General features: G+C 39.8%; 1 protein-coding gene, 1 long non-coding RNA gene, 2 other non-coding genes and 1 pseudogene across 8 annotated transcripts; 3 read left to right on the top strand and 2 right to left on the bottom strand.

Moving 5' to 3' along the window:
* Window positions 1-406: 406 nt before the first annotated feature.
* PARP2 (poly(ADP-ribose) polymerase 2) lies at window positions 407-14,639 on the bottom strand. The gene is made up of 16 exons (XM_086322123.1): window positions 14,569-14,639; window positions 13,564-13,698; window positions 13,165-13,235; window positions 12,559-12,609; window positions 5,733-5,829; window positions 5,247-5,322; window positions 4,349-4,451; window positions 3,639-3,801; window positions 3,242-3,380; window positions 2,421-2,484; window positions 2,205-2,339; window positions 1,826-1,953; window positions 1,564-1,663; window positions 1,147-1,245; window positions 800-924; window positions 407-681 (listed from the first exon to the last, which is right to left on the bottom strand). The coding sequence occupies exons 1-16, from the start codon at window positions 14,609-14,611 to the stop codon at window positions 522-524; spliced, it is 1,689 nt and encodes a 562-aa protein (XP_086178249.1). The 5' UTR covers window positions 14,612-14,639; the 3' UTR covers window positions 407-521.
* Window positions 14,640-14,833: 194 nt separating this feature from the next.
* On the top strand, window positions 14,834-15,166 carry LOC147364943 (Nuclear RNase P). The gene has a single exon (XR_015135612.1).
* A 208-nt stretch (window positions 15,167-15,374) lies between these two features.
* Window positions 15,375-15,668, bottom strand: LOC147364942 (small ribosomal subunit protein uS14 pseudogene; annotated as a pseudogene). Its single transcript, XR_015135059.1, has one exon. The product of XR_015135059.1 is annotated as a small ribosomal subunit protein uS14 pseudogene (transcript).
* Window positions 15,669-16,888: 1,220 nt separating this feature from the next.
* LOC147364940 (uncharacterized) lies at window positions 16,889-26,737 on the top strand. 4 transcript variants are annotated; one of them, XR_015135060.1, is made up of 5 exons: window positions 16,889-16,963; window positions 20,363-20,535; window positions 24,007-24,079; window positions 25,273-25,383; window positions 26,624-26,737. It is a non-coding gene; the product is annotated as an uncharacterized LOC147364940 (long non-coding RNA). The 4 variants fall into 4 exon arrangements; XR_015135062.1 differs by having other exon boundaries at window positions 25,258-25,383; XR_015135061.1 differs by having other exon boundaries at window positions 16,941-17,274.
* Window positions 26,198-26,345, top strand: LOC147364941 (small nucleolar RNA SNORA79). The gene has a single exon (XR_015135637.1). It is a non-coding gene; the product is annotated as a small nucleolar RNA SNORA79 (small nucleolar RNA).
* Window positions 26,738-27,965: the final 1,228 nt, after the last annotated feature.

The following is a 27,965-nucleotide window of genomic DNA, read 5'->3' as shown; positions in this document are numbered from 1 at the left end:
TCCTATTATGCCCAGGAGACTTATTAACTAGAGTTTTAAGTTGATTTTCTTACAGAGAAAGGTGGTCGGGGATAGCCTCCCGTTAATGTCAGAGGAGTTGGTGAAAGTCGTGAAATAGTAAAACAGACTCTGGTTTTGGGGTAGATGCTCAGGCAGGCCCAGGGGGCACCCCTTGAGTTCTGGCTCGCCTTGCCCACCAGAACTCTCTCACATGGCCTTGTCATGGCTGGGGACTCCCGTGCTGGCTCCCAGCACTCCCTCATTGCAGAGGAGGCTATTCTGTGAAAGAACAGAATCCTGTGTAACCTGCAGCTAGCTGCAGGATATGTAGAGAAGCTATACTTTCTGTCTGCTAACATCAGAAGAAACATGTGCTTGCAGAAGTAAAGCCCCAAGAAGCCAGTGATAGATTTGTACTATCTTTATTACAGAAAATATGAGAGAAATCAAAAGTACAACATTGCCTCTTTCTTGCTTGAAGGTCATATCTTCTCTGGTTTATCATATCCTAACATCAACAGTCACCACAGCTGCAGGAAATTAAACTGAACCTTTAGAAGGTATCGCATACGGACCTGGTTGGGGTTATAGACGATAAATTCATTGTAGTTGAGGGTATAGCCCTCCGGATTCAGAATTCCTGTGTCACTTGCTGGTCCTAATGGCACTGTACTCCCATTCCTGCCAAATGGAAGACAGTGTGTCAACATATGCCTCTGGTTCAAAAGCCAGAATAGAGAAAGTGGAGTCTTATCTGGCCAAAAGGAGTTTTCTGGCCCTCCAGCTTCTGTGTACTTACAAGGTGATGGCGCACGCAGGACTGGGAGCCATCTTGCCCAGCCCCTTGGTGCTGTGTTTGCCTTGAAGTAATCCCTCTGCCTCTGGATTGGCCCCGAGCAGCTCATTACACTGACCCAGAGCTACCTGCACAGTGAAACATCTTTAAATGACCACATCCTCTAAAGCGAAACAGAAAACCCCATCAGTATTTTCTTCTCCTATTCCAGCAGAAGAATCGAATGCAATGCAAACTGCGTTCAACTTCCCTCTCAAGTTCTCTCGGGTGAACCCCTTGGTTCTGTGGCCAGTCCTTTCTCTTTGGAAAAATAGGAATAATTAGAGATCATAGATGTGTTCCTACCTTACCTCTGATAAGAGCAGCAGCCCAGTATCCTTTAGGCGAGTGGCAAAGCAGTAATTGGCACTCTTGGAAGACATGTCAGCAAAATAGATTCCTTTTCCGAACTGAAATATATAAATAAACAACAAAGTCAGCTGCCTAACCCAGTGTGTTACAAGAAAGGCTCAGCACCACCCTGGGCTCTACTATCTTAAACACAATAAAGACCCTTTTCCGTTTCCTCTCACAATTCTGTTCCAAGAGGAGGCAGAAGCACTGATAAATCTCTGCTTTCTGGGGGGAAGGTGAGATATCTTTAGGAATTTAAGAAAGGAGAGTCACAGTAAATGCCAGGGTTATGAGTGAGCTGGTTTAATTCTCAGGAATGTCACCACTTAATCCTAATCTAGAAAAAAAAAAAAAGGGTTCCAATTTCTACTCACCATGTAACCTGTGATGGGAGCCTCAGGTGGGGCGATTCGAAGCCCATGGCTTAGGATTCCTACCCAGTTACTCAGCCTGGAGCCATGCCAGAGTAGCATCCTAAGGAAAAGCTGGTATTATTGTACTCTCTCTTTCTCTCCTCCAAACATAGGCCATAAGCATCAAAAAGCCAAGAGCTGTCTGGGTTATCTTTCTTTATGAGTTCCCTAACTGCACTTCAGGCAAGGGACTGTCTTCCCAAACCGAAAGTTAAATGGAGACCTGTTATGAAGGTCCTCTCTGAAGGCTTCTTTTTCACCCTCTTTCTCAACTTCAAAGACATCCAGCAAGGTCATGGTATAGTCACTGTGTGTGGGAGCATGGGTAGACTGTAGGTACTGGGAAATCACCTGCGAAAAAGAATGAAAGACAAGGTTGACATGGACTCTATAAGAGACCAGGCTGAACTGAAGAACCTTGGGCTTCTTGTATAAATTGGCCTAAGTAGTCTCACAAGGGCAGCCAGAAAGAGCATTACCTTCCCAATTCTTAGTAAATAGAAATTCTGCCCTAAAGTTTTCTCTGAACCAGATGCACTCAGGGAACAGTGGCATGGGGAGGGTGGATCTTAATGGTGAAAATAAACGATCATTTTTCTTACTTTGAACTCATAACTCTCATGGTCTAAAGGGTGCAAGGCACACTGTAGTTTTCTATAATGTTGGTCCAATGGGTGTTCCGGGCTTTGCAGTTCTGTCTTCACCAGCTTAATTGCAATTTCAATGTCTCCCAAAGCCTGACAAGATGAGACAGAGAATCAATGTGGGAGAAACCTGGGACAAGGGATTTAATACTTCCCAATCCACACATATCTCACCTCCAGTAGTTGTACTTTATCTGACAGTTCTTTCTCTGTCCGGATTAATGGAGGGGTACGGAGTCTAAGGGCAGAGATACAGCCAATAATTAATTCTCTGATGCGTGGCCAAAAGGCCTATGACCAAAAACACAGACTAAATATAGGTCCTTTAGAAAATAGGTATAAGAACAGCGGTTTTCCATTTGAAAGAGGTCTGTATGAGATTTTTAACTTTCAAATACATAAAGAGATATTATGTATATATTCTGAGTAGGATAAAACAAACTACACAGACTTTGACCTGTGAGATGTACCAACATCAGTAAGGAACAGTTTGGATGAAGTCCTATCTAGAAATACACAGGGAGAAATGCACCTGTTGACCACTCAGGGTTATCTAGGTCACAGGCCTCTATAAAGCAACAGAGGAATAAAAATAAAGTAAGCGACAGAATGCAGAATCAACGAAGATAAAATATATTTTATAAACCTAGTATCATTTGAGTTCCAGAAATGGTGCTGGTGTGTTAGTCACCTTATAGAACTGGGTGATATGCCTGAAGGTGTTTTACATGCTGGTTGGATGGCTAGACCCACTCTCCCTAGAGTTGGTAACTTCCGCTTGGTCAGAGAATATGGTTGTAGATCAAGGCAGGAGATTGCATCCCATAGTTGTAAATTGATTAAATAGGTTATTTATAAATTATGTTGGCTCTGTATCTATTCAAGATGATAATTTCCTTGGAAATGACAAATTAAAAAGATGATAGTTCCTGCTGAGTGACGTAGGGGATATTGTTGAGCAGAATACCAAAGTGAAGTAACAGCACAGGGCATACCCAAAGTCATGTGGGATTCTGGTGTAGAATTCATTGCATGCTTCCATGAGAGCTCGTCCATGCTGGCCAGCCCGAATACAATCCTCAATCTTCTTAAGAGACTGGTAACCTGCCTTGATTTGTGCCACTGTCAGCTTCCCTGCAGACCCAGACAGAGATCAGACTCCACAACTACAGGCCCATCCTGGAAACTGTATTTATGACCCTACCCAACAAAGACTCTCACCTTTCAACTTTCAAAACTGCTCTTCCTCCCCCCCAAACAACTTCTCACCCCAATTCTCTCTTCCTTTACTCAGTAATATCAGCAAGCTTTAAATCATGATGGTGATAAAATATCCTGTTAAATGAACTAGGAATATGAAGTGAGCATGTAGTATAGGATCTGAAGTCCTACCAAGTGGAGCTTTCTTGGTATCATATTTCATTTCTACCATCATTTCTTCCATGGCCTGGACATTACAGATCAACTTTATCAGCTCCTGTACACGAAGATCTAGCTGTGACTCTAGTTTCAAGGGGGATTTAAGAGATTCCTCTTTCTTTGTTTCCTCTTCATTCTGTAGCTCAAAAAAAAAAAAAAGGAAAAAAATCATAGATTTTGAAAAGATTTATTATATGTTCCTTGCAAGGACTGGCTATACACTATCCCTGGCAGATGAACACCAGCTTTTGCTTGAAAGTAGGCCCATCCCATTATAAACCTAGTTAGAGTACTCAGTGTGACTTCCACCTTCTAGTCTTACTTCTGCCTCCCATAAACACTCAGAATACGTCTACAAGGTCCTCCTAATATGATGTCATTAAGTTTGTAAAGACAGCTATTGTATCTCAAATCTTCTCACTTTAAAAAGATTGGTTTTTCCATTTTTCAAATATGAAAAATTTGTGACAGTTTTCAGGAAAGATCCTTTCAGGAAAGAATCTTGGTTGTACCTCAGCATTCAAAATTAAATTAAACAAAAAACAAAACTTTTTTTTTTTTAGGACCTAAGATTTTATAAGGATTTTAGTAAATAATAGAGACTAGGACCTCATCCAAGTCACTCTACTAGACTTCACTCTGGTTAAGAGGAAAGAGTTTTTCCCTAAACATACAGAGTTTACCTGTGTATTGCTGGCATAGTCCATTTGTAGCATATCATATTTTCCAGGCACCTTCTCAAACTTCTCACGATCCTCCCAATTATTTTTTGTTTTGTCAAGGAATCTGTAGAGTTCAAGTTGATGAGAAAATCTTACAAATAAGGGTCTACTTCTAGGGATGGGCTTTTTCCTAAGAATATCTTTAAAACTTTTTATTTCTTACACCATCAATATTCCATAAATCTGGATTCTAAATTAGGACCCCGAATGGACAGAAAAGCTCTAGAGAAAAAGGGAACAAAAAGTGGTAAAAAAAAAAAGGTTGTTGAACTTTTCCCAAAGGCTCCAGTCATCACTAAAGTCATTGAGATTTAAGACAAAAGATTACTATCCAATCTTTTTCTCTGAAAGAAACATTCCCAGGGACTCCAGGAAGTTTTTCATATCATAGTAAAACAATTAAAAAAATTTATTTATTTATTTGGCTGTGCTGGGTTGCTGCATGTGGGACCTTTAGTTGTGGCATGCGAACTCTTAGTTGTGGCATGTGGGATCTAGTTCCCTGACCAGGGATCAAACTAGGGCGCCTTGCACTGGGAGCATGGAGTCGTAGCCACTGGACCACCAAGGAAGGCCCATACGTTTTAAAATTGGAGCTGAATAGTCTCATCTTATTCTCCCCAAATTTCCTAAATTGTTGGTCATGTGCTGAATATGTTAGCTTCTTCTGATTTTAGTCAATTTCTGGTTCCAAGTGATTTAATCACTATCTAAAGATCAGTTTGGTGTTCCAGTGGAAAGATGTTACAGTGGAAAGACATTATCATTTAAGCCAACCCACACTTATTATGAAATTCCTAAACATGATATATCCAAGAAGATGAAAGATATTATTTTGTACTCATTTCTTAGCACTCACTTCTTTTGAAAGATTTCCTTGGCCTTGTTGAGGTCCCCGGAACAAGCCACCAAGCTGTGCTGCCCTGTCTTCCCAACTGCAAAGTAAATGCCACATGTAAGATGGTTCCCTGCCCCCTCAACCCAAGAGGAGTTCTCTGGTAGTAACAAGCCAGAGCTCTAAAGTCTCTCCACTTAGCATCTGACAAACGGGCAAGAAGGAAAAGATGAAGGGCTTAGGGAACCGACCCTGTTGCCTCTGAGCAGCACTTGCAGCCCAATCGCAGTAGAGTTCTCAGCCTTAACGGGCTGTTCTTAGTTCTTCCAGTGCTAATGAGGATGCCTGCCAGGCCCCAATTTTAAGCAGCACAATTTGATTCCTAAGCCTCTCTCAGGTTACAGAAACTCCACCACACCAACTGAAACCCAGAGAAACCTTTGGCTACTCACTAAACTGCTTCTGGCTTTCTAAATAACAACTCACAAAACCCACAATAAAAGCAATTACCTCGGCCCCATCTCATCCAAACACTGAAGTTTCTCTGGGCATCATCTTCTAACAGCTGAATCAGGTAATACTTGTTGTTGTTGAACTGGAGATTGGTCTATGATACGAGAAATATGAACATAAAAGGACAAGTTTGCAAATGGAAGCCACATAAACCAATGACTCTTGGTCAAAGATCACAGTAATTGCCATGAGGAAAGGACAGCAAGGGACAAGAAAATGAGGTTCAGTTAAGAGTAAGGATATAATAAAAGAAGAAAAGGGTTTCTATATTATACTTTGAATTCCTAGGAATTAAAGGCTGGAAGCTTCCTAAAACCTCTGCTGCTGCTAAGTTGCTTCAGTCGTGTCCGACTCTGTGCGACTCCATAGAAGGCAGTCCACCAGGCTCCCCCGTCCCTGTGATTCTCCAGGCAAGAACACTGGAGTGGGTTGCCATTTCCTTCTCCAATGCAGCATGAAAGTGAAAAGTGAAAGTGAAATCACTCAGTCGTGTCCAACTCTTTGTGACCCCATGGACTGCAGCCCACCAGACTCCTCTGTCCATGGGATTTTCCAGGCAAGAGTACTGGAGTGGGGTGCCATTGCCTTCTCCACCTAAAACCTCTACCCAACCTCAGATATCCTGTATTGATTGGCTCCTTCTGTTTCTTCCTGCCTCACCTCCCGCCATAGATATTACCGAGGCCATATGTGTTTTCCAGCTCCCAATCCACTTGCAGTCATTATTTTCCAAATGAAAACAATTTTGATGCCCCTAAGATCTGTAACCATTATGCTTGTTTGTTTTGACAACTTATTCTTTAATAGTACTATTTACAATTTTGGCTTGTCACCTGCAACAATCTGACCATGAGTAGAGAGTAGGACAATGTTAGGAGGGGAAAAAGGATAGGCAGAAACCACTGCCACCCCTACCCCATACCTAACATGACCAGGAGACATTCAGAGAAAATATGACCAGTATCTAAAAAGGTATCCTGTGAGTAACCTACTCCAGTGAAGAGTGGGAGCAGTCCATGATAGGGAACAGCAGCTTGTGCTGTAAAGCTGAGCCCTGGCTACCCAGTCACTCTTCTTTGTTAAGCAGTTACCTGTTCTACCTTTTGCCTGCTCACATTATAAATTCGCTGAATGGTAGAACAAAAAGGCCTTAAGACCTTTTCTATCTGCTTATGATATTTTAAGGAAAAAAATGGTAACAGAGGAATTCAACGTAGCTGTTAGAAGTATATATGATACATCAATAAATTCAAATATGAAGACATACTCAGGAAATACCAAGCATGTATCTATCCAAAACAACAAAAATAAGCAAAGAGGAAAAGATAGAAAAGAAAAAAACTGGAGGTCAGTGGCATGATGGAGAAAAAAATGCTCCTTTCATCTCTCCCCTTCAGTCTATGAAAGTAAAAAATCCACAGCTCAGCAAAGGTGCCCACACACCAGAAAATTCCACACATCTGTACATCTAAAGGCGGGTGGACTGGAACAGAAAGTGGAACCAGGGGAAGAGTGGAGGCGCTGCCTGCAATCCCGTCCTGCCAGGGAACCCGGCAGCAGCGGTGATGCGGTGCACGTGACTCTGGCCTCTTGGCTGCAGTGGCAGCAATGATGGGAGCCATGGAGGGCCCATGACTGGCTCCTTCACCTTCACCCTCACTGGCAGCTCCTGGCTGAAAGAAGCAATACCAGAGATCTCAGAGGCAGTGGTGAGGCAACCTGGCTTCTTGTTCCCCTTCCTCCTGAGGTGGAGCCTATGACTTAGGAGATTCCAGATGCATGGAAGCTCCTACCACCCTGGTGCTCCAGGCGGTGATGCTAGTGACAGTAGCAGCAGCAAAGCACCAACAGCCTTGGAGGCACAACTGTGATAAGGCGGGCGCCAGGTGATCCCTCTGACAGAGGTGGCAGAGGGTGGAATGTGCGCTCAATCTTAACTAGGGGCAGATCAGATAACAGAAACCAAAACTTGTGCTAGGGCGCCACCTACTGGAAAACAAAGGAAAGCCCTCTAATTTCTAACCACCTGCTGCTGCTGCTGCTAAGTCGCTTCAGTAGTGTCCGACTCTGTGCGACCCCATAGACGGCAGCTCACCAGGCTCCCCCGTCCCTGGGATTCTCCAGGCAAGAACACTGGAGTGGATTGCCATTTCCTTCTCCAATGCATGAAAGTGAAAAGTGAAAGGGAAATCGCTCAGTCGTGTCCGACTCTTAGCGACCCCATGGACTGCAGCCTACCAGGCTCCTCCGTCCATGGGATTTTCCAGGCAAGAGTACTGGAGTGGGGTGCCAGTGCCTTCTCCGAATTTCTAACCTATTGAATTCTTAAAAATTAAGATTAAAAAAAAGCGCTTAAGGAACAAAGGTGTTCATTACTTCAAATGTGCTGGCAGAAGAACACCTCATCAAACACTGCTGCTGCTAAGTCACTTCCGTCGTGTCCGACTGTGTGTGATCCCAGAGACAGCAGCCCACCAGGCTCCGCCATCCCCGGGACTCTCCAGGCAAGAACACTGGAGTGGGTTGCCATTTCCTTCTCCAATACATGAAAGCAAAAAGTGAAAGTGAAGTCGCTCAGTCGAGTCTGACTCCTAGCAACCCCATGGACTGCAGCCCACCAGGCTCCTCCATCCATGGGATTTTCCAGGCAAGAGTACTGGAGTTGGGTGCCATTGCCTTCTCCGCATCAAACACGAGGAATAACCATAGTTACACTGTATCTCGAAAATGACAAAATTTCCAGAAACGAAACAAAGTCACAGAATATTGTGATCTAACTGATACAGAATACAAAATAGCTGTCATGAAGAAACTCAATGAGCTACAAGAAAACTCAGAAAGGCAGTTTAGTGAGTTCAGGAATAAGATTAATGACCAGAAGGAATACTTTACTGAAGAGATTAAAACTCTATAAAAAACCAAGCAGAAATTTTGGAGCTGAAGAACTCAATAAACAAGATAATATGTTAGAAAGCATTGGAAATAGGGAAGACCATATGAAAGACAGAATAAGTGAGCCCAAATACGGAAATCTAGAAGAGACACAGATAGGTTAGGAAAGAGAATTAAGATGTAAAAAAGAAGGAGGAAATTCTATAAGAACTATCTGACTCTTCTAGGAAGGGCAACATTAGGTAATGGTATTTCAGAAGAAGAGAGGGAGAAGGGAGCAGAGAGTTTATCTAAAGAAATAATAGCTGAGAACTTCCCAAACCTAGAGAAGAAAATTGGTGTACCACTCTATGAAGCTAACAGAACACCTAATTGCCTCAATACAAAAAGATCTTCTCCAGAACACATTATATTAAAACTGTCAAAAGTCAATGATAAAATAGGAATTTTAAAGACTGCCAGGGAAAAAACGGATGCTCACCTACAAAGAAATCCCCATTAGGCTATATGCAGATTTCTCAGAAGAAACTCTACAGGTCAAGAACGACTGGAATGCCACTCAAAATACTGAAAGATAAAAGCTATCAGCCAAGAATACTCTATCCACCAAAGTCATCATTCAGAGATGAAGGAGGAAAAAAGCTTTCCCAGACAAAAGTTGAGAGAGTTCATCACCACTACACTTGCCTTACAAGAAATGTTGAAAGGAGCTCTTCTATCTTTAACAAAAAAGCAAAGGTACACAAATCTTTGAGTAAGGTGATAAACAGAATCAGAAAACTGCAACCCTATCAGAATAGATTTTAAACAGTTTATTATAGCATAAAGTTTAAAGGGGAAAAAATAGAAAAAACAACTATAACTACTTCAATTTGGTAAGAAACTCACAACATAATGTCTGGCAGAAACAAACAAAATTCTGTAAAGTGATTATCCCTCTCTTAAAAAATCAGTTAATTAAAAAAAAAAAGAAACTCACAACATAAAGAGGAATAATTTGAGACAACAAAAACATAAAAGGAGAAGAGGATGGAACCTGTATGCTCAAATGAAGGCAGAAAAAGGACTATTTTATCTAAGAGATGTTTATACAAACCTCATGGTAACCACAAAACATAAATCTAGAGCAGAGATACTAAACAGTTAAAAAAAAAAAAAGGAAACTGAGAAAAATGTCACAGAAACCACCAAAAACTGGAAAACAGAAACACAAGGAAAAAGAAACAACGGCGATATCAAATAACCAGAAAATAAGAGATGAAATGGCAACAATAAGTCTTCATCTATCAATAATCATCCTAAATGTAAATGGTTCACCAATCAAAAGACATAGAGTGGCTGGATGGATTAAAAAATAAGATCTAACTATATGCTGCCTCCAGGAGACTTACCTCAGCTCTAAAGAAAAACAGGCTCAGAGTGAAGGGATGAAAGATGATACTCCAAGCAAATGGCAGCCAAAAGAAAGTGAGTGTAATCACTTGTATCAGACAAAGTGAAAGCGAAAGGCGCTCAGTTGCGTCCGACTCTTTGCGATTCCATAGACTATACAATCCATGGAATTCTCCAGGCCAGAATATTGGAGTCGGTAGCCTTTTCCTTCTTCGAGGGATCTTCCCAACCCAGAGATTGAAGCCAGGTCTCCAGCATTTCGCGCAGATTCTTTACCAGCTGAGCCACAAAGGAAGCCCAAGAATACTGGAGTGGGTAGCTTATCCTTTCTCCAGTGGATCTTCCCGACCCAGGAATCGAACCGTCGTCTCCTGCATTGCAGGGAAATTCTTCACCAACTGAGCTATCAGGGAAGCCCTAAAAGGCCTATTTTATCTATCAGACAAAATAGATAAAAGAAAAAAAGGTAACAGTGGGACTTTCCTGGTGGTCCAGTGGCCAAGACTCTGAGATCTCAATGCAGGAGGCTTGGGTTTGATCCCTTGGCAGGGAACTAGATCCCACATATCACAACTAAAAGCCCACGTGCTGCAACCAAGACCTGGTGCAGCCAAATAAACCAAAAAAAAAAGAAAAAAGAAAAACACAGGTAACAAGAGACAAAGATGGACATTATATAATGATAAAAGGAACAATCATTAAGAAGACATTTTTCAATATATGTACATGCAACTTTGGAGCACCAAAATATATAAAACAATTATTAACAGACCTAAAGGAAGAAACTGATAGCAACACAATAATAGCTGGGGACTTTTAACACCCAAATTCCATCAATGGATAGATCATTCAGATAGAAAGTCAGCAAGGAAACAGCAGCCTTAAATGAAACATTAGATTACATGTTTCATAGATTTGTACAGAACATCTCATCCAAGTGCAGCAGAATAAACATTCTTCTCAAGTGCATATGGAATTTTCTCAAAAAATATGTTGAGATACAAACAAGTCTCAATACACTTAAGAAGAGTGAAATCTTATCGAAAGTCTTTTCTGATAACATGGAATGAAACTTCTACAACGATGTAGAAATCAACAAGAAGAAAACTGGAAAAATCACAAATATGTGGAAACTGAACAATGTGCTACTAAACAATATGCAACTGAATAACTATGAGGTCAACACAGAAATCAGAGGAGAAATTAAAAATACTGAAGATGAAAATACGACATGCCAAAACCTATGGGATGCAGCAAAAGAGGCACTAAGAGGGAAGTTTAAACAATACAGGCTTACCTCAAGAAACAAGACAAATCCAAATAAATAATCCAACCTCACACCTAAAGGAACCAGGAAAGAATAAATGCAGCCCAAAGTCAGTAACAGGAAGGAAATAACAAAGATCAGAGTAGAAATAAATGAAATAGACTAAAAATATAATAGTAAAGATCAATGAAACTAAGAGCTGTTTGAAAAGATAAATAAAATTGACAAACTTTTAGCTAGCCTCAGAAAAAAAGAGGTAAGACTCTGATAAAGGCAGAGACGAAAGAGGAGAAATAAGAATGGGTACCACAGAAACACAAAGAATTATAAAAGAATATTATAATTATCTGTATTCCAATAACTGGACAACCTAGAAGAAATGGACAAATCTTAGAATCATACAATGTTCCAAGACTAAATCATGAAGAAATAGAAAATGTGAATAGACCAAACTCTAGTAAAGAGATTGAAACAGTAATAAAAAACCTCCCCCAAACAAAAGTCCAGGGCAAGACAGCTTCCCAGGTGAATTCTATTAAGCCATCAAAGAGGATTCAATACTTCTCAAAGTCTTCCAAAAAATTGAAGAGGAGAGAATACTTCCTAACTCATTTTACAAGGCCCATATTATCCTGATACCACAACCAGACAAGGACAACACAAAAAAAGGAAATTAGGGGCCCATTTCTCTGATGAGCATGGAGAACTGTATGATGATGGATGGGAACCAAAGTTTTGGTGGTGAGCATCCTGTAGTAGGTATTCCTACACAGTAGAAATCTAATGTTGTACATGTGAAACTTATAGAATGTAATAAATCAATGTTACCTCAATCAAAATAAATTTAAACAAGAAAAAAATAAATTTAACTACATAAAAATTTAAAACTTCAGTATGGGCATAAAATATACTATAAAGAAAATCAAAAGGAAAATGAAAATTTTAGAAAATATACAAGCAATTTATATGACAGATGAAGGACTATCCTCCACGTTATATAAAGTTCCTCAAGGCCCATAAGAAAAAAGACCAACAACTTACCAGGAAATGTGCAAAATCATATGAACAGTGGGTTCATAGCTTCAATAAAGACATAAAATCTGCTTAAGGATCTGCTTCTTATAGAGACTCCACTATTAGGCAGAGTGCACTAGAGTTGAGTATTTGGGATTATGGGGCTTAATATAAGGGACTTCAGAATTAAAGATCTGGGCTTTGGGACACTGTCATCAATAATTATCAAGAAGAAATTCTCATAGTTTCTTCCCTTACCTGATTTAGCATGACATCATAGACATCATTTCCTTCACAGTACACATGGGCCTAGAGAGAAAGAAAAAACTGACATTTGTACATTCCCAGCCCTGATGAGATCATAAGTGAGGTTCTAAATTTTTTATGCCCCAAACTATCACCTTCCCACATTACCAACATGCATCTTCCAGGGAAAAAAATGCAAAAGTATGTTCTTCTAAACATAACCTGTCAATCCTATAATGAAAACATGTTGCTTTTATGTAATTACAGAAACAGGGATGAGTCTAACTCAGTAAAGGAAACCTGCTCCAGAGGAAGCCTTTCTTCTGTATCCTTCAAATCCTTTTCCCATGCCATACATACCAGTGCACAGTTTCTCATTAGAACACTGATAATGATACAATTTTCTAATTGAGAAAGAGGTGTGGAAAGCTGATGATAACTCCATAAGTTAACCATGCTAGAAAACACCATGATTAGTACTCCCAAACCCCATGCTGTCCATCCCTTAGCCTTGGAGAAAATTTTGGAGAGGATTCCTAAAATAGATAATAGCAATGTTCCAGACAAGAATCCCAATAAGAACAATGGTTGTTTGAGAAATTAGTGGGAGTCTCTTACCTTCCCCACCTTGGTTGTGCACTCTGGGTCCACTGGAGCTTTGCCCTTTAACAGCAAGGTCTTCACAGACTCTGAGGGAAGACAGATAAGTCCTACATCTACTCGATTGGGAAACAAAAATAGCTGCCATGGTTAGAGAGAAACCTGTCATAATTCACTCTGCCCTTCCCAAGCAAGTTTGATCTGCTCAAGTCTCAGTTTATTGTAATAAAATATGTGAAACTAAAGCTTTTGAGAAACTAGGTTAGTCTTATGGTATGCCCCAAAGATAGAAAGTTAATTATATTTTCAAGGAAAGAAAAAATAAGAGTTGAAAGAACAAAATACTCTCCCACCCTCAGCCCTCCCAGGGACCCTCTTGCTGGTCCACATTCTCCTTGGTGTATGTGGGGGGCTGACCTTGCTTGTCTTCAGTCCTGTCACTATCTGTCTTTCCTTCAGCCACAGGCTCCTTTTTCAGCCTGTGACATTTTCGAATTTTCTTTGCAGGAGGAGGGTCTTCTGCAACTGTTTTGCCATTATTAACTCTTTCAGCTTCATTCAGAATAGGCAAGAAGAATGGGCAAAGAAGCAAAAGAAAGAATGAGTACACACTGAATATGATGCTACTATGCAAAAACATCTTTTTAAAGAAATAGATTGAGATGGTTTTGTAAATTTACAAAGGAATAATAACTGCCATACCACTCAGAAAACTGAGTTCCTGAACTGCTATTCTAGATAAAACAAAAGCAACTCACAGATCATGTGAGTTCATAGCCTCAGGCATCAGTCTCAAATTGCTTATCTTTTCTGTTTACTTGTGCCCCGATACCCTCCAAATACCTATCCTCAAACTACTAAAGGTGGTATGAAATAGGTTAATAGAGTGCTCTGGAGTCTGTGCCCTGTCTCTTCTAACTGGAGAATCAGTGTAGAAGTTATTTCATCTCTTTGTACTTCAGTTGCCCTAATTGAAAAATCTAGAGGAAGACAACACATTTAAGAACACAATACACAGAGTATGATACGTCATAAGTCAATTTTAAGAGCTGCATTTTATAATCTCTGAAACTGGGATGCATTTTACAAGGGATGACTTATAAGCTGCGAATCACGTTTTACCTGGAAGCGTTTTTCCTTGCTCAATGGTACATAAAATAATGGTGCACCTTACACTTAATTTTTTAAACTGTTTTGTATTAGGTATTTAAAACCGTGGTGGCACTAAGTTATAACAGGTCAACAGGCTGTCAGACAATTTTGTAACCCCCAAAAGCTATGACAACAGAATTTTCAAAGTTCGGCATCAAAACAAGTGCTGGTTCAGGGAGCGATGCAAATAGGAAGGGCTGTAGTAGAGGGCACAGTTTCTTTTCTGAATTCCCGCCCCCAGTATTCTGGCCCCCATAGTTCACTCCGAACCTCGCGCTCTGCCCCCCGCAGTCCCCCGCCGCCGAGCTGCCATGGATCCCGAACGCTGACGTCATCAGTCCGCTCCCAGGAATCGCCAGCGCAGTCTATAGGCGGGAACCGTAGTGCGCGTGCGTCCTAGCGTAGACCTACCAGGGGCGGGACGCACTGTAATATTTGCATGTCCCACTGTCTTTTGAGAAGTCACCGTAACCGAAAAGTGGCTCTAGGTATGAGCACATTATAAATACTATTTGCGGGCGGTGTTTGGCATAGGGCGGAGGGAAGCTCATCAGTGGGGCTACGAGCTGAGTGCGCTTAGTCACTCTGTCCATTGTCCCTTGGGAAGGTCTGAGACTAGGGCCATAGGGCGGCCCTAACAGGGCCCTCCCTGAGCTTCGGGGAGGTGAGTTCCCAGAGAACGGGGCTCCGCGCGAGGGCAGACTGGGCAGGAGATGCTATGGACCCCGCCCTCGCGGAGGGGCCTGGCGGATGCCTCCTTAGCCGGAGCTTGGAACAGACTCACGGCCGGCGAAGTGAGTTCAATGGCTGAGGTGAGGTACCCCGCCTGGGGGCCTCATAACCCAATTCAGACTACTCTCCCGCCCGTCCTTTTTCAATGAAATGCTGAAGCTATGAGAATGGTAATGAACTATGGAGGCCAAGTGAATTTTAGAACGGGTAATTTTTTAGATGGGTGGAGGCGCGCGGGATATCCCAGAAGCTCCATTTCAGACACTGAATTAAAACTCATTTTCTGCGTTTTTAACAACAACCAAGTATTGGTGACTTTCATACAGATTTTTATCCCCCCCCCCTTTTTTTTTGAAGTTTTGAAAACTTTTATTTTATATACAAAGAGCTAGTAGTATTTCCGCCTAAGGTTGATGTGCTGGATGAGCCATCTAAGGAAGTTCGGTTAGTCCAACTTAATGAAGCCGATGTCCTTCGCATACTGGCGGAAACACTGGCGGCACATATTGAGGCCGTATTTCCGGATCAGACGGTGCCGGTTTGAGCAGACCCGGCAAGAGCGAGAACCCTGGCCGAATTTTCTCGGATGGCTCCAGTAGAGCTGCTGGTGACCCATGTTGCTTTCTTGGCTGCAACGAGGTAAAAGGCTATCCCCCCTTTTTTAATCCACATATTTATTGGGCACCTTGGCGAGTTTTGGGGATATGGTAGTTCAGCCAAAATACACATGGTTCATGTTTTGGGGACAGACGTTAATCAAGTAATTACACAAGCAAAAGCAGCAACACTACTATAAGAAGTATACAGTATTTACGGAAGTTGTGTGAACTGTTGGTCGCTCAGTCCTGTCTGACTCTTTGCTATCCCATGGACTATAGCCCTCCAGGCTCCTCTGTCCATGGGATTTTTCCAGGCAAGAATACTGGACTGGGTTGCAATTCTCTTCTCCAAGGAATCTTCCTCACCCAGCGGTTGAACCCATGGGAAAGTAGTACTTCAGGGCTGTATATTGTCACCTTGCTTATTTAACTTATATGCAGAGTACATCATGGGAAATGTCGGGCTAGATGATTCACAACCTGGAATCAAGATTGCTGGGAGAAATATCAACAACCTCAGATACGCAGATGATACCACTCTAATGGCAGAAAGCCAAGAGGAGCCTGGTAGGCTACAGTCCATGGTGGCGGGGAGGGTCGCAAAAGAGTCAGACACTAGTTAGCTACCAAACAACATCAACAGTGCTATGAGCTTTACACATATTTAATTCTCACAACAACCCTGATGTTAGGCAGGTATTATTGTCTGTATTTTACAGTTGAGAAAATTGAACTCTAGAAAAATGTGAGTACTTTATTCAAAGTCGCAGTGTATTGGTTTGCTAGGGCTACCATTACTAAAAACTACAGACTGGATTGCTCAAACAAGAAAATTTTATTTCCTCAAAATTTTGAAGGCTAGAAGCCCAAGATGAAGGTGATGGCAGCATGGATTTCTCTAAGGCCTGTCTTCTTGGATTGCAGGTGACTGTCTTTTTCCGGTATCTTTCTTACTAAGCTTGTTAACTTGAATATTTCCCTGATGGTAAGTTCTACCTTGAGTAGATCTAGACTAACTAACCCAAAAGAATGAAAATTGCAGTAGTCCATCTAAACTAGAATGTGTGTAAATACCTTGAATTAGTCCGTGCTAAGTATATTAACTCAAAAGGAAGCTTGGTTTAAAAAGTTTAATCTAAGAACTGTGCAAGTAGCATCTTTGGTCCTTAAAGAGACAGGTACCTGAGGGGTGTGCGGGTGGGGCAGGTTGCATCTTTCCAGCCTTTTAAGGTAAAGGAGGGAGGGAATCATCATTAGCCAATCAGGCTCTGAGGTCACTTCTCAAAGTCACTTCCTGTCTCTCCACTTTCTCTCTTCATTTTGGTGCTGGGCTGGTGAGTGTGCATTTAATCCTGATTCCTAATTGTTTTGAATTTCTCGTCAGTTTGAACCACTGTATCCTTGTGACAGCCTTAATTTCCAGCTAGCCTTGGAGTGTATGTGAGCTACTAAGCGATTAATTTCGGCTGTGTGGAAATTGGAGGAAGGCAGTGAAATGATCTGCCTGGGTTGTTTCCACGTGGGCCTCTTCAGGATCCGGTCTGCCTTCTTTTTCTGAGACAGGGTGACCTAGGAACAATAGACTCTGCTTTACGTACATAGTGTTTCTGCAAAATGCCTGGATTCATTTTGCTTGGGGGAAAAGGTACTGTTATTTTCTCATTGCTGTTTTGACTTCTGTCTTTTAGTGGGAGGGTAGATCTTGGAAGAGGAGTTTAGACCAGTCAGCTTTAATTCTCCTGTGTCTGCAGGGCTCAGGTTTTTACTGGGTTTGTGGGAGCTGCATTGGATGTTGTTTTTGCCCTGGTCTTCGCTCAGAGCAGTTCATCTTGTTGGAAGGACGCTGCAAACTCTGAAGTCAGATGATTTTAACGAGCTTCAGGAGGAGCTCCCAATTTTAATGTCAGCACTGTGGTGATGGTGCCCTCAACAGCTTAGGATGTACTGAAAAAGATGAGGGCCTTAGCTTAGTGCAAGCCTAAATGAAATTCCAACACCACAGTTTACTCCTCCAGTGATGTTAGGTGAGTCAGTGGACCATTCTGAGGCTTAGCTTTTGAAGATCAAAGTATATGAAGTCCAAGCACTAGTGGATGTATAATAAATGTTATACACCTTCTAGAAATAAGCAATAAATATATTCTGGGTATTATTTTTCTCCTACAAAGTTTTGCCCAGTGACCTTGAGTGATATACATTAATATAATATATGAGTTATCCTTACAGGTAGAGGGTGTTGAGCAAGTAAACTCGTATTTTAGCATTGTTGGAAATGTATTGGGGACTGTAAACATGCAAAATAAAAGAGGAAGACTGAATTCCTCCAAAGCTATTTATTTTAAAAAGTCTTAAAAGTCTCAGATCATGTCTTGTGAAACAACTAGTTTTTCAGTTAGAGGTTTTGTTGAGTGGGAGAAAAATTAGTTTTCAGTGGAGATATGCTTTATCTTATTTTATATCTATTTTACATAATTTAATCTTCACAGAGTTCTAAGAGGTAGGTGGTGTTTGTCCTCATTTTAAGGAAAGGAAATCTGAGGCTTAGAGAAGTTGCATAACTTGCCCCAGGTCACAACAAATGGAGCTAGGAGTCCAATCTAGCTCTGTCCAACTTCATTATCTTAACCATTAAGCTAAGTTGCCTGCCAACTTATTATTAAAACCTTGCTTGTATACCTATAAAATGGAAAAGATAACATAGTACTTGCAAAATGAGTTACTATAAGGACAGTGCTTTATAAATTCTTAATAGGTAAAATATGAAGTTATTCCTTACTGCTGTTTTGACCCAAAGCCCTCAGGTACTATATATTTTTTTTTTTTCATTTTTATTTTGCTCCACCAGCAATGGGACTAGGATTGGGTGAAATAGTGTTCTCTTGGGATGAACTGCATGATTATTCAGTGTTTCTGATCTTCCTACTTTTATTTCATATATGCTCTGAGTGGATTCCTCCTGGAGTTCAGTTCAGTCACTCAGTTGTGTCCTACTCTTTGTGACCCCCTGGATTGCAGCATGCCAGGTTTCCCTGTCCATCACCAACTCCCAGAGCTTGCTCAAACTCTTGTCCATCGAATTGGAGATGCCATCCAACCATATCATCCTCTGTCGTCCCCTTCTCCTGCCTTCAATCTTGCCCAGCATCAGGGTCTTTTCTAATGAGTCAGTTCTTCCCATCAGATGGCTGAAGTATTGGAGCTTCAGCTTCAGCATCAGCCCTTCCAAAGAATATTCAGGACTGATTTCCTTTAGGATGGACTGGTTGGATCTCCATGAAGTCCAAGGGACTCTCAAGAGTCTCCTCCAACACCGCAGTTCAAAAGCATCAATTCTTCAGCACTCAGCTTTCTTTATAGTCCAACTACCACATCCATACATGACACTGGAAAAACCATAGCTTTGACTGGATGGACCTTGGTCAGCAAAGTAATATCTATGCTTTTTAATATGCTGTCTAGGTTGGTCATAGCTTTTCTTCCAAGGAGCAAGCATCTTTTAATTTCATGGCTGCAGTTACTTTCTGCAGTGATTTTGGAGTCCCAAATAGTAAAGTCTCTAACAATTTCCATTGTTTCCCCATCTATTTGCCATGAAGTGATGGGACCAGATGCCATGATCTTTGTTTTCTGAATGTTGAGCTTTAAGCCAACTTTTTCACTCTCCTCTTTTACTTTCATCAAGAGGCCCTTTAGTTCTTCTTCACTTTCTGCCATAAGGTGTCATCTGCACATCTGAGGCTATAGATATTTCTCCCGGCAATCTTGATTCCAGCTTGTGCTTCATCCAGCCCAGCATTTCACATGATGTACTCTGCATATAAGTTAAATAAGCAGGGTGACAATATACAGCCTTGACATACTCCTTTTCCTATTTGGAACCAGTCTTTTGTTCCATGTCCAGTTCTAACTGTTGCTTCTTGACCTGCATACAGATTTGTCAGGAGGCAGATCAAGTGGTCTGGTATTCCAGTCTCTTTAAGAATTTTCCACAGTTTGTTGTGATCCACACAGTCAAAGGCTTTGGCATAGTCAATAAAGCAGAAGTAGATGTTTTTTCTGTAACTCTCTTGCTTTTTTGATGATCCAGTGGATGTTGGCAATTTGATCTCTGGTTCCTCTGCCTTTTCTAAATCCAGCTTGAGCATCTGGAAGCTCACAGTTCACGTACTGTTGAAGCCTGGCTTGGAGAATTTTGAGCATTACTTTGCTAGTGTGTGAGATGAGTGCAATTGTACAATAGTTTGAGCATTCTTTGGTATTGCCTTTCTCTGGGATTGGAATGAAAACTGACCTTTTCCAGTTCTGTGGCCACTGCTGAGTTTTCCAAATTTGCTGGCATATGGAGTGCAGCACTTTAACAGCATCACCTTTTAGGTTTTGAAATAGTTCAAAGGCAAAGGAGAAAAGGAAAGATATAAGCATCTGAATGCAGAGTTCAAAGAATAGCAAGGAGAGATAAGAAAGCCTTCCTCAGTGATGAATGCAGAGAAATAGAGGAAAACAATAGAATGGGAAAGACTAGAGATCTCTTCAAGAAAATTAGAGATTCCTTCTCCACTGAGAGGTTAAAACAATCGGAATTTTTAGCTAAAATAACTGACAGTAAGTGGGAAATAAAACTTGAGAATCTGTTCTGGTAGTACAGCCTTAGAGAGCTGTTGCTAAAAGATGACTCTGCCAAGCAATTAGTTTAGCATTTACTTCATATTTGTATTGTTTTCCTTTTGCTTCAGGTTGAAGATGGAATCTACTGAGGAAGGAAAGCCTAGGTCTTCAGCACCACATGTGCCAGCCCAGAAGCAGCAGTGTGAAAACCTCTATAACATCTGGAGTCCCCTAAAAATTAAGGAGACTTTGATTTGGACATTCTCAGTAGAAATGGTTAAAGGCTAATGGGACCATAGAGGCAAGTACTTGAACTTTGACTAAGATATGATGCCTTAAAGTGTTCTGTTTTACATGTGCAAGTGTCTTTTCTATCTAAAAAGACAGGAGGTTCCTTGAATTATCATTGTATCCCATACTGTGGGATACACAGTAGGCACTGAGTAAACTGGAATGGGACTGAGCAAAACTGAGTGATAGTATGATCTTAAAATGGAAGCATCAGCTCATTCAGCATGATCAATCTGTGTTTTGTATCCAGCCTCATGAATCATCTGTTCACACGTAAAATGTACCTTTTGTCCTTTGAAGAACTTATTTCCACAAGAAGCAAAATGAGTGGGTCATTGATTGCCTGTGGGATATTTACAAAATGTTTACTTTAGCTCCCTAAGTAACTCAGTAAATGTACAATGGTCTTCATGTGGTGGAATGACACTTTATGAAGCATAACTAAAATCCTGCACGGAGCATCACACATTGGGAAAGGCATCATGTGCTACCAGGCAGGCTTTGTGCTATGTGCCACGGAAACAAAGACCAGGCCCTTTGCAATCTGGGTTTTGTTTTGTGAGATGAGACAAATAGGCAAGGTATACCTTTAAATCTATAATTATTTTTCCCATAAGAAGTACTTAGATGCAGACTTTTGAGGTGGACAATGTTAAAACTCTTACAATAAGAAATGGTGAAATTTTGCAGTGTCTGAATGCTTCCTATGTTCCCTTAGTTAATCTCACATTTTGCTGATATCCAAAACATTTGGAATAATTAAAGTACTATTCAAGTATAGGATAAGAACAAGTAAAATAACACTTTGATTATATCTCTGAGTTACTTAAAAATTTGTAGTTTATATCAAGCCTTGTGAATCATCTGTTCACGTATAAAATGTACCTTTTGTCCTTTGAAGAAGTTATTGCCACAGGAAACAAAATGAGTGGGTCTGTTTCTTTCTGACCTACTGAGCCAGTATGCCATTCTTTTTATTCCCCCACTATGCCATTCTTAATACGTTTTAAAGCAAATTGTCGTTTGCAGTTCTGCTTCTTAGTTCAGGTAGTAAGGGGCATCAGTTCAGTTCAGTTCAGTCACTCAGTCGTGTCTGACTCTTTGCGACCCCATAAACTGCAGCACACCAGGCCTCCCTGTCCATCACTAACTCCCGGAGTTCACCCAAACTCACGTGCATCAAGTTGGTGATACCATCCAGCCATCTCATCCTCTGTCGTCCCCTTCTCCTCCTGCCCCCAATGCCTCCCAGCATCAGGGTCTTTTCCAATGAGTCAATTCTTCGCATGAGGTGGCCAAAGAATTGGAGTTTCAGCTTTAGCATCAGTCCTTCCAAAGAACACCGAGGACTATCTCCTTTAGAATGGACTGGTTGGATCTCCTTGCAGTCCAAGGGACTCTCAAGAGTCTTCTCCAACACCACAGTTCAAAAGCATCCTTAGTGAAGTGAAAATATGGAATTTTGACAGAATTGGGCTCATATCCCAGGTCTTAATAGCTACGTGGACTTAGGAAATTTATTTAACTTCTCTGAGCCACAAAATTTCCTTATAAATATGGGAAAAAAACTTCTGTTGTAAAGTTTGAAATGATTTCAGTCGTTCTTGACAGATTATAGGTAGGACTTTAAGAATGATAACTGCTACTTCCTTTTTTGTCAGCTTACGTTTATTCATACCCACAGTTTAAGGCACTGCTCTTCAACAGAACTTGAATGTTCTATATTTGTACTGTCCAGTTTGATAGCCAGCCATATGAGGTTACTGAGCAATTAAAATGTAACTGAGGAATTTAACTTTTAGTTTAGTTTAATTTAAATTTAGGCTGTAATAGGTGTTAACTATTGGACAGTGCAGTTATTCTTTTAGAGATATAGTTCATGTGTTACGTTATGTTAGTTTCAGGTGTACAGCATAATGATTCAGTATTTGTATATATTGATATTAGGACATGATTACTATAATACATCTAGTTAAGATCCATCACCACATCTAGTTAAAAATTTTTTCCTCTTATGATGAGAACTTTCAAGATTACTCTCTTAGCAACTTTCAGATACATAGCAAATACTCTTCTAAGTGCAATTTTGAGACTCATTCAAGACCTACTATTTTTTATTCATGAAGCCTTCCTTGACCAATGATTCTTCTAAATATAACTTGGCTCTTTCTCCGACTTGTTTGGTACTTACCATGGACATTAATTTTTTCGTGTGTTGTCTTTCTAGCTAGGTTGTATTTGAGATTATGGAGTTTTAAATTTCCCCATTGCCTCATGAAAAGGAACATGAAAAAAATATAATTGTAATATTGTAGTTAATGATTTTATATGATCATTAAATATAATAGAAAGAAATTTTAACTAGTAATTAAGTGAAGAGTAGGGAATAATATAAAGGTTGCTTTCCGGATGAGCTTTGTGTCTAGTCTGTTTCACCTAAAAATTCAGATTACACTCAACCTCTGGAAGAACAAATTGAGGTTTCTTTCTTATACTGCCATCTCTTGGCCAACTTGTGCTCCAAGTGATGCTTATTCAATTTTGCTATGTCAAGGGAAGGTTTTCTTTAGTTTATTGTGATAAATACTTTAACAGAAGTAGAGGTTAAATATAATTGACACTGGCTCAAATGAAATTGAAAGATACTTTGAAAAAAAAAAAAAAAAACCAAACTATTTTAGATTGCCTTCCTATTTATCTGATACTTAGCAGTTCTTGAAAGTGAAAGTCGGTCAGTTGTGTCTGACTCTTTGCGACCCCATGGACTGTGAATTTTCCAGGCCAGAATATTGGAATGGGTAGCCTTTCCCTTCTCCAGGGGATCTTCCCAACCCAGGGATCAAACCCAGGTCTCCTGCATTGCAGGTGGATTCTTTATGAACTGAGCTATCAGGGAAGCCCTACCAGTTCTTAGCTCCTTCCATTTTTTAATTTATTTTTTCTTTAAAGGATTTTGTGAACTTAATGATTGTGGTCACCCTGTGGTTACAAGTGTTTTCTGTAATCACATACCCTGTGAACTTGGAGAGACTGGCAGTAACTCATACCATTTATGCCCCATCTCCCTGAATTTGTTCCCATGGCTGCCATACTTTGGTTGCAGCCATCACGGGGCTTCTTCTATTTGCATACCTATTCTCTTTTTGACTGTTGACTTTTATTAATGTAACCTTTCAGAGATTGGTTAGACTTACTGTATAGTTTTACCCAAACTTTTAAATTTATACAAATAGCAGAGCTTGTACAGAAGTCTTGCCCTAGTCTGATAATGAGTTTGGGCATTTGATGACGTTCTCCAAAATAGATGGGTCCATTTATATTGCTGAATGGAGATTCAAATAAAGAATGAATAGTTTTCTTTGAGTTAATTTTCCTTGAGGCTTTATGGGTGTGACTTGGTGTGGAGTAGGCTGGTGTGCATTCAAGTCTTGTAGTCATAAACTTTGTATATTTGTTTATTATTTAATTTTTTATTTTCCAGAGATGTCAGATGCTTGATAGATCCTGTAGTTCAACTTGATTCCTAGAGAGAAGCTGTTCATATGATATCAGAAGTAAGTGTAAAGAAAACCTTCATTTTTACCTCATTTGAGTTTCTAACCACCTTGCAAGTTTGGAGATTGAGTTTTCTTAGTGGTTGAAATTTGGTAGTTGAAGGGGCTCAGTGCTAACCTCGAGAGAGTTTGCCTGGTTTGAGGATAAGGACCTGGTGGTGACTTGTTCTTCAGCAGTCAGTCATTTGCAGTTTGCCGTGACGAAATACAGGCTGAGCCTATGTTTCAGCTGACTGCCCTGATTGTTTTATTTATTTTTTATTTGACTGCACATGTGGCATGGGGGATCTTAGTTCCCAGACCAGGGGTTGAACCCATGCTGCCTGCATTGGTAGAGTGGAGTCTTAACCATTGGACTGCCAGAGAAGTCCTGACTGCCCTGATTGAACGCATGCTCTAAGCAGACTATAGCTAGCACAAGCACTTGGAATTGAATTCTATTTCTTGAAATTCTTAGTGGGATCTAGCCCATGATGTTAGGTAATTCTTAAATCTTTGAACTATGAGTTTGCTACTACAATGCTTGGTTGAGCTTTGATCTTTTGTTGTATCTCTTTGAGATAGAACTTGGGTCAAGATTCCTTAACCCCAAAATTCAAACACTACAGAGAAAACGCTGATAACTGGTATAATTCTGTTAACCACTTAACTTGACAGTATTAAACGAGTCACTATTTTGTTCGTTTATACACAAGATTAAGAGAACCCCAGAGTTGTTTAAATCAATTTTAAAATCAAGATGATAAAATGCAATACTATGTAATCACCAAAAATTATGGTACCAGTTTATCTTTCTTGAAATGGAAGAGTATTTATGATATATTAATCTAAAAGAAGTTACAGAGCAATATGTATAATCCTTTTTCTGCTTAAACAGTTTTATGTGCTTATGTTTACTTGAGAAATCATTTGAAAGGATATATTCCAATACTAGGGATTATTGTCTTTAGTATTGGGTTCTATGGATGATCTTGTTAACCAGTATTTTCTGACTTTGTTACATTCATCTATAATTTAAAGTTATTTAAAGCAGTCTAGATAGGACAGGCTTGTATTCTTGTACTTGCAAATTTCAGCAGAGAATGGGGCAACGTATGAGTGTGAAATATAGGAAATACAAATATTTAAAAGCAGTGTTAAAGTAACATCAGCACTTGAAATAATTTTTTAGCTTTCAGTTCTATCTTTTGCAGAAATGAAATTTCAGGAAACTAGACTGGAGTCTCACTTCTTTCCCTGACCGGAACTCTTGGGAGCTGTAATCCTGGATATACAGTAGATAATAATAGCGTTTTTGTTTTATGGTAAGGCTTATGTTGAAATTGAAAAGCTTTGATATACATATGAATCTGTGGAAACAGCTTAGTGACTTCATAGCTAGCTTTTAAGGTGCTACAAATTTTATTTTTTAAAAAGTCAACTGAAGATGTTGAAAGGTGGCATAGCATAGTAGCTATACATGGCTTCTGAAGTCAGACTTGGTTCAAACCCACTCTCTATCACTTAAGCAGCTATGTAACCCTGGCAAGTTTCTTAATATCTCAATGTCGTAGGGTCTTTATATCTTAAAAGGTGATAATAATAGTACCTGACTCAAAGGAATAATACTTGACTTAGAAGATTAAATTAGATAATAAATGTGTGGGGCTTAGAACATTATTAACATATGGTAAGTGCTCAATATATGTTAGCTATTTTATTACTGGAGTCCATGTGTATATTTATCTTAGACTTTGTACTACCTAGCAATTTCTGACATATGCATAATAGTTATGAGAAATTCCTTGTTTTTATTGCTTATGTGCATCTTTCTGGCAGTTGGGCTATGCCTCGTTATCTTTACCCTTAGTACAGAGTCTAATTTAGTTCTAGTGTTAGGCAAAGTATGGTAATAAGGCCTATAGTGTATATCCCAATATCATTGTTTCAATAACATTTTCTTAAATAATCTTTTTTTTGACACTAATTTATTTATCATCTAATTCCTTTTTTTGTCTGTCTGCTAGCTGGACCAGTTGATACTTAATGGTTCTTCTAGTTCTCGACTAACCCTTTAAAAATTTAGAAATGATAGTGATGTCTCTTAAAACATTTATTGAAGTGATTGGAGATAATCTTTGATGGCTGTTCCTCTCACTGCTTGGAGCCTTAAGTAGTGGGATTTTAGTCCATCATATATCTAAACTGACTTGTCTTCACTCAGGGCACCATGAGGACGGGTTGGCTGTCCGTTAGTGCCTTCTGATTTTTGCGGAGTCAAACAATTGTGAAGCAGGTGGTGACTCTAGATTAAGAATTATACTTGGGATTAAAATACTCCATTAATTCGAAAACATGAGGATCTAATATATAGAGAACCTCCTGATTGCAACAGATTTGAATAGCACTGATCTAGGACTATGAAAGGAAGCACTCTAGTCATTTGATTCTAGGAGTTATTGAAACATACTCTGAAATCATTCATATTTAAATTTTAAATGGTTTACTCAATTTTCTATTGAGTAGTTATTCACCTTTCTATTAAAAATATCTTTTTCTCTGCAGCATGAAGGTGGATGATTCTTCAAATTAAAGGTGGACACTGACTTTTCTCACCAGAAATGGTTTATAAGAATCAACTTGCAAAAATTTAGAGGCAATAAAAGAAAGAGTAAAATATTTTCTTCTATCATTGTTTGATTCTTTGCTAGATTGTAAGCTCCATGAAAGCAGGATAACTTGCTTATCTGCAATGCCTGACCCAGAATAGATACTCAAGAAATACTTGAAGTTAATTAAAATCTCCATAGAATTTTTTTTTTTTTTAATCTCTGGAAATGATAACCATTTTAATGGCATTTCAACAAGATTACATGGAATACTTGGGACTTAAATTTTGACTTGATAAACTATGTGGATAGCAATGAGTCTTAATAATAACTTCTGTTATAATATGAAACCTATTCTTTAGAAACCTATAATATGAAACCTATTCTTCTGTTAAAGCAAATATAAATATCAAATTAGATTTAGAGTAGATGATGCTGACTACCTGAGATTCACACATAATAGGAAGATTATTATTTCTGAAGCTCTTAGAGAAATGTGGTACATAATATAGCCAGTAAGTACTTATAATATCTAAACAAGATCAATATCAAACTTCATGGTAAAATACCAGTTAAATGGTATATGATAATGAATGCACAAATTGTGCTGTCAGAGTTTATCCAGACTTTTTATGTTAGGAAGAATGGATTGCTACTGCTACTGCTAAGTCACTTCAGTCGTGTCTGACTCTATGCAACCCCATAGACGGCAGCCCACCAGGCTGCCCCGTCCCTGGGATTCTCCAGGCAAGAACACTGGAGTGGGTTGCCATTTCCTTCTCTAATGCATGAAAGTGAAAGGTGAAAGAGAATCGCTCAGTCGTGTCCGACTCTTAGCGATCCCATGGACTGCAGCCCACCTGGCTCCTCTGCCCATGGGATTTTCCAGGCAAGAGTACTGGAGTGGGGTGCCATTGCCTTCTCCGAAGAATGGATTAAAGATCTGTAAATTGAAAGCAAAACTTCAAGCCTATATAAAAGCAAAGAATATGGCACTGTGACATTGGATTAGCCATAAGGCAAAAGAAAAGACTGATAAATTTGTATACACTAAAATTCAAACTTAAGTTTGCATGCCATGTAACTGACAAAGGCTCCATTTAAATCAAGAAAATGATCAAAGGATATGAATGAACAATTCATAGATGAGGATCCCTGAGTAGTCACATGAAAAGATGCTTAATCTAACTACTAATAAAATAACTTTACATTAAAACAACACTGAGATTCCATTTCACTGCCATCAGATGGGCAAAAATTGAAACAGAACAAATGAACTCTGACACTTAAACATGTTG

The sequence above is a fragment of the Bos grunniens genome, chromosome 10 (assembly GCF_055505025.1).
Source record: "Bos grunniens cultivar Pamir isolate PY7600 chromosome 10, Bosgru_T2T1.0, whole genome shotgun sequence".
NCBI classification, from domain to species: Eukaryota; Metazoa; Chordata; class Mammalia; order Artiodactyla; family Bovidae; genus Bos; species Bos grunniens.
This window is presented reverse-complemented; position numbering and strand designations above follow the sequence as displayed.

Bases quoted from the DNA above. Each gene is read 5' to 3' on its own strand.
- PARP2 (XM_086322123.1), bottom strand. From the start codon at position 14,611: ATGGCAGCTCGGCGGCGGGGGACTGCGGGGGGCAGAGCGCGAG. The intron at 4,452-5,246 runs GTGAGTGCTAAG...TGAACTCTACAG, and splicing joins AAGGAAATCTTTCAAAAGAA to ATTCCTTGACAAAACAAAAA. The intron at 925-1,146 runs GTAAGGTAGGAA...TTCACTGTGCAG, and splicing joins GGCTGCTGCTCTTATCAGAG to GTAGCTCTGGGTCAGTGTAA.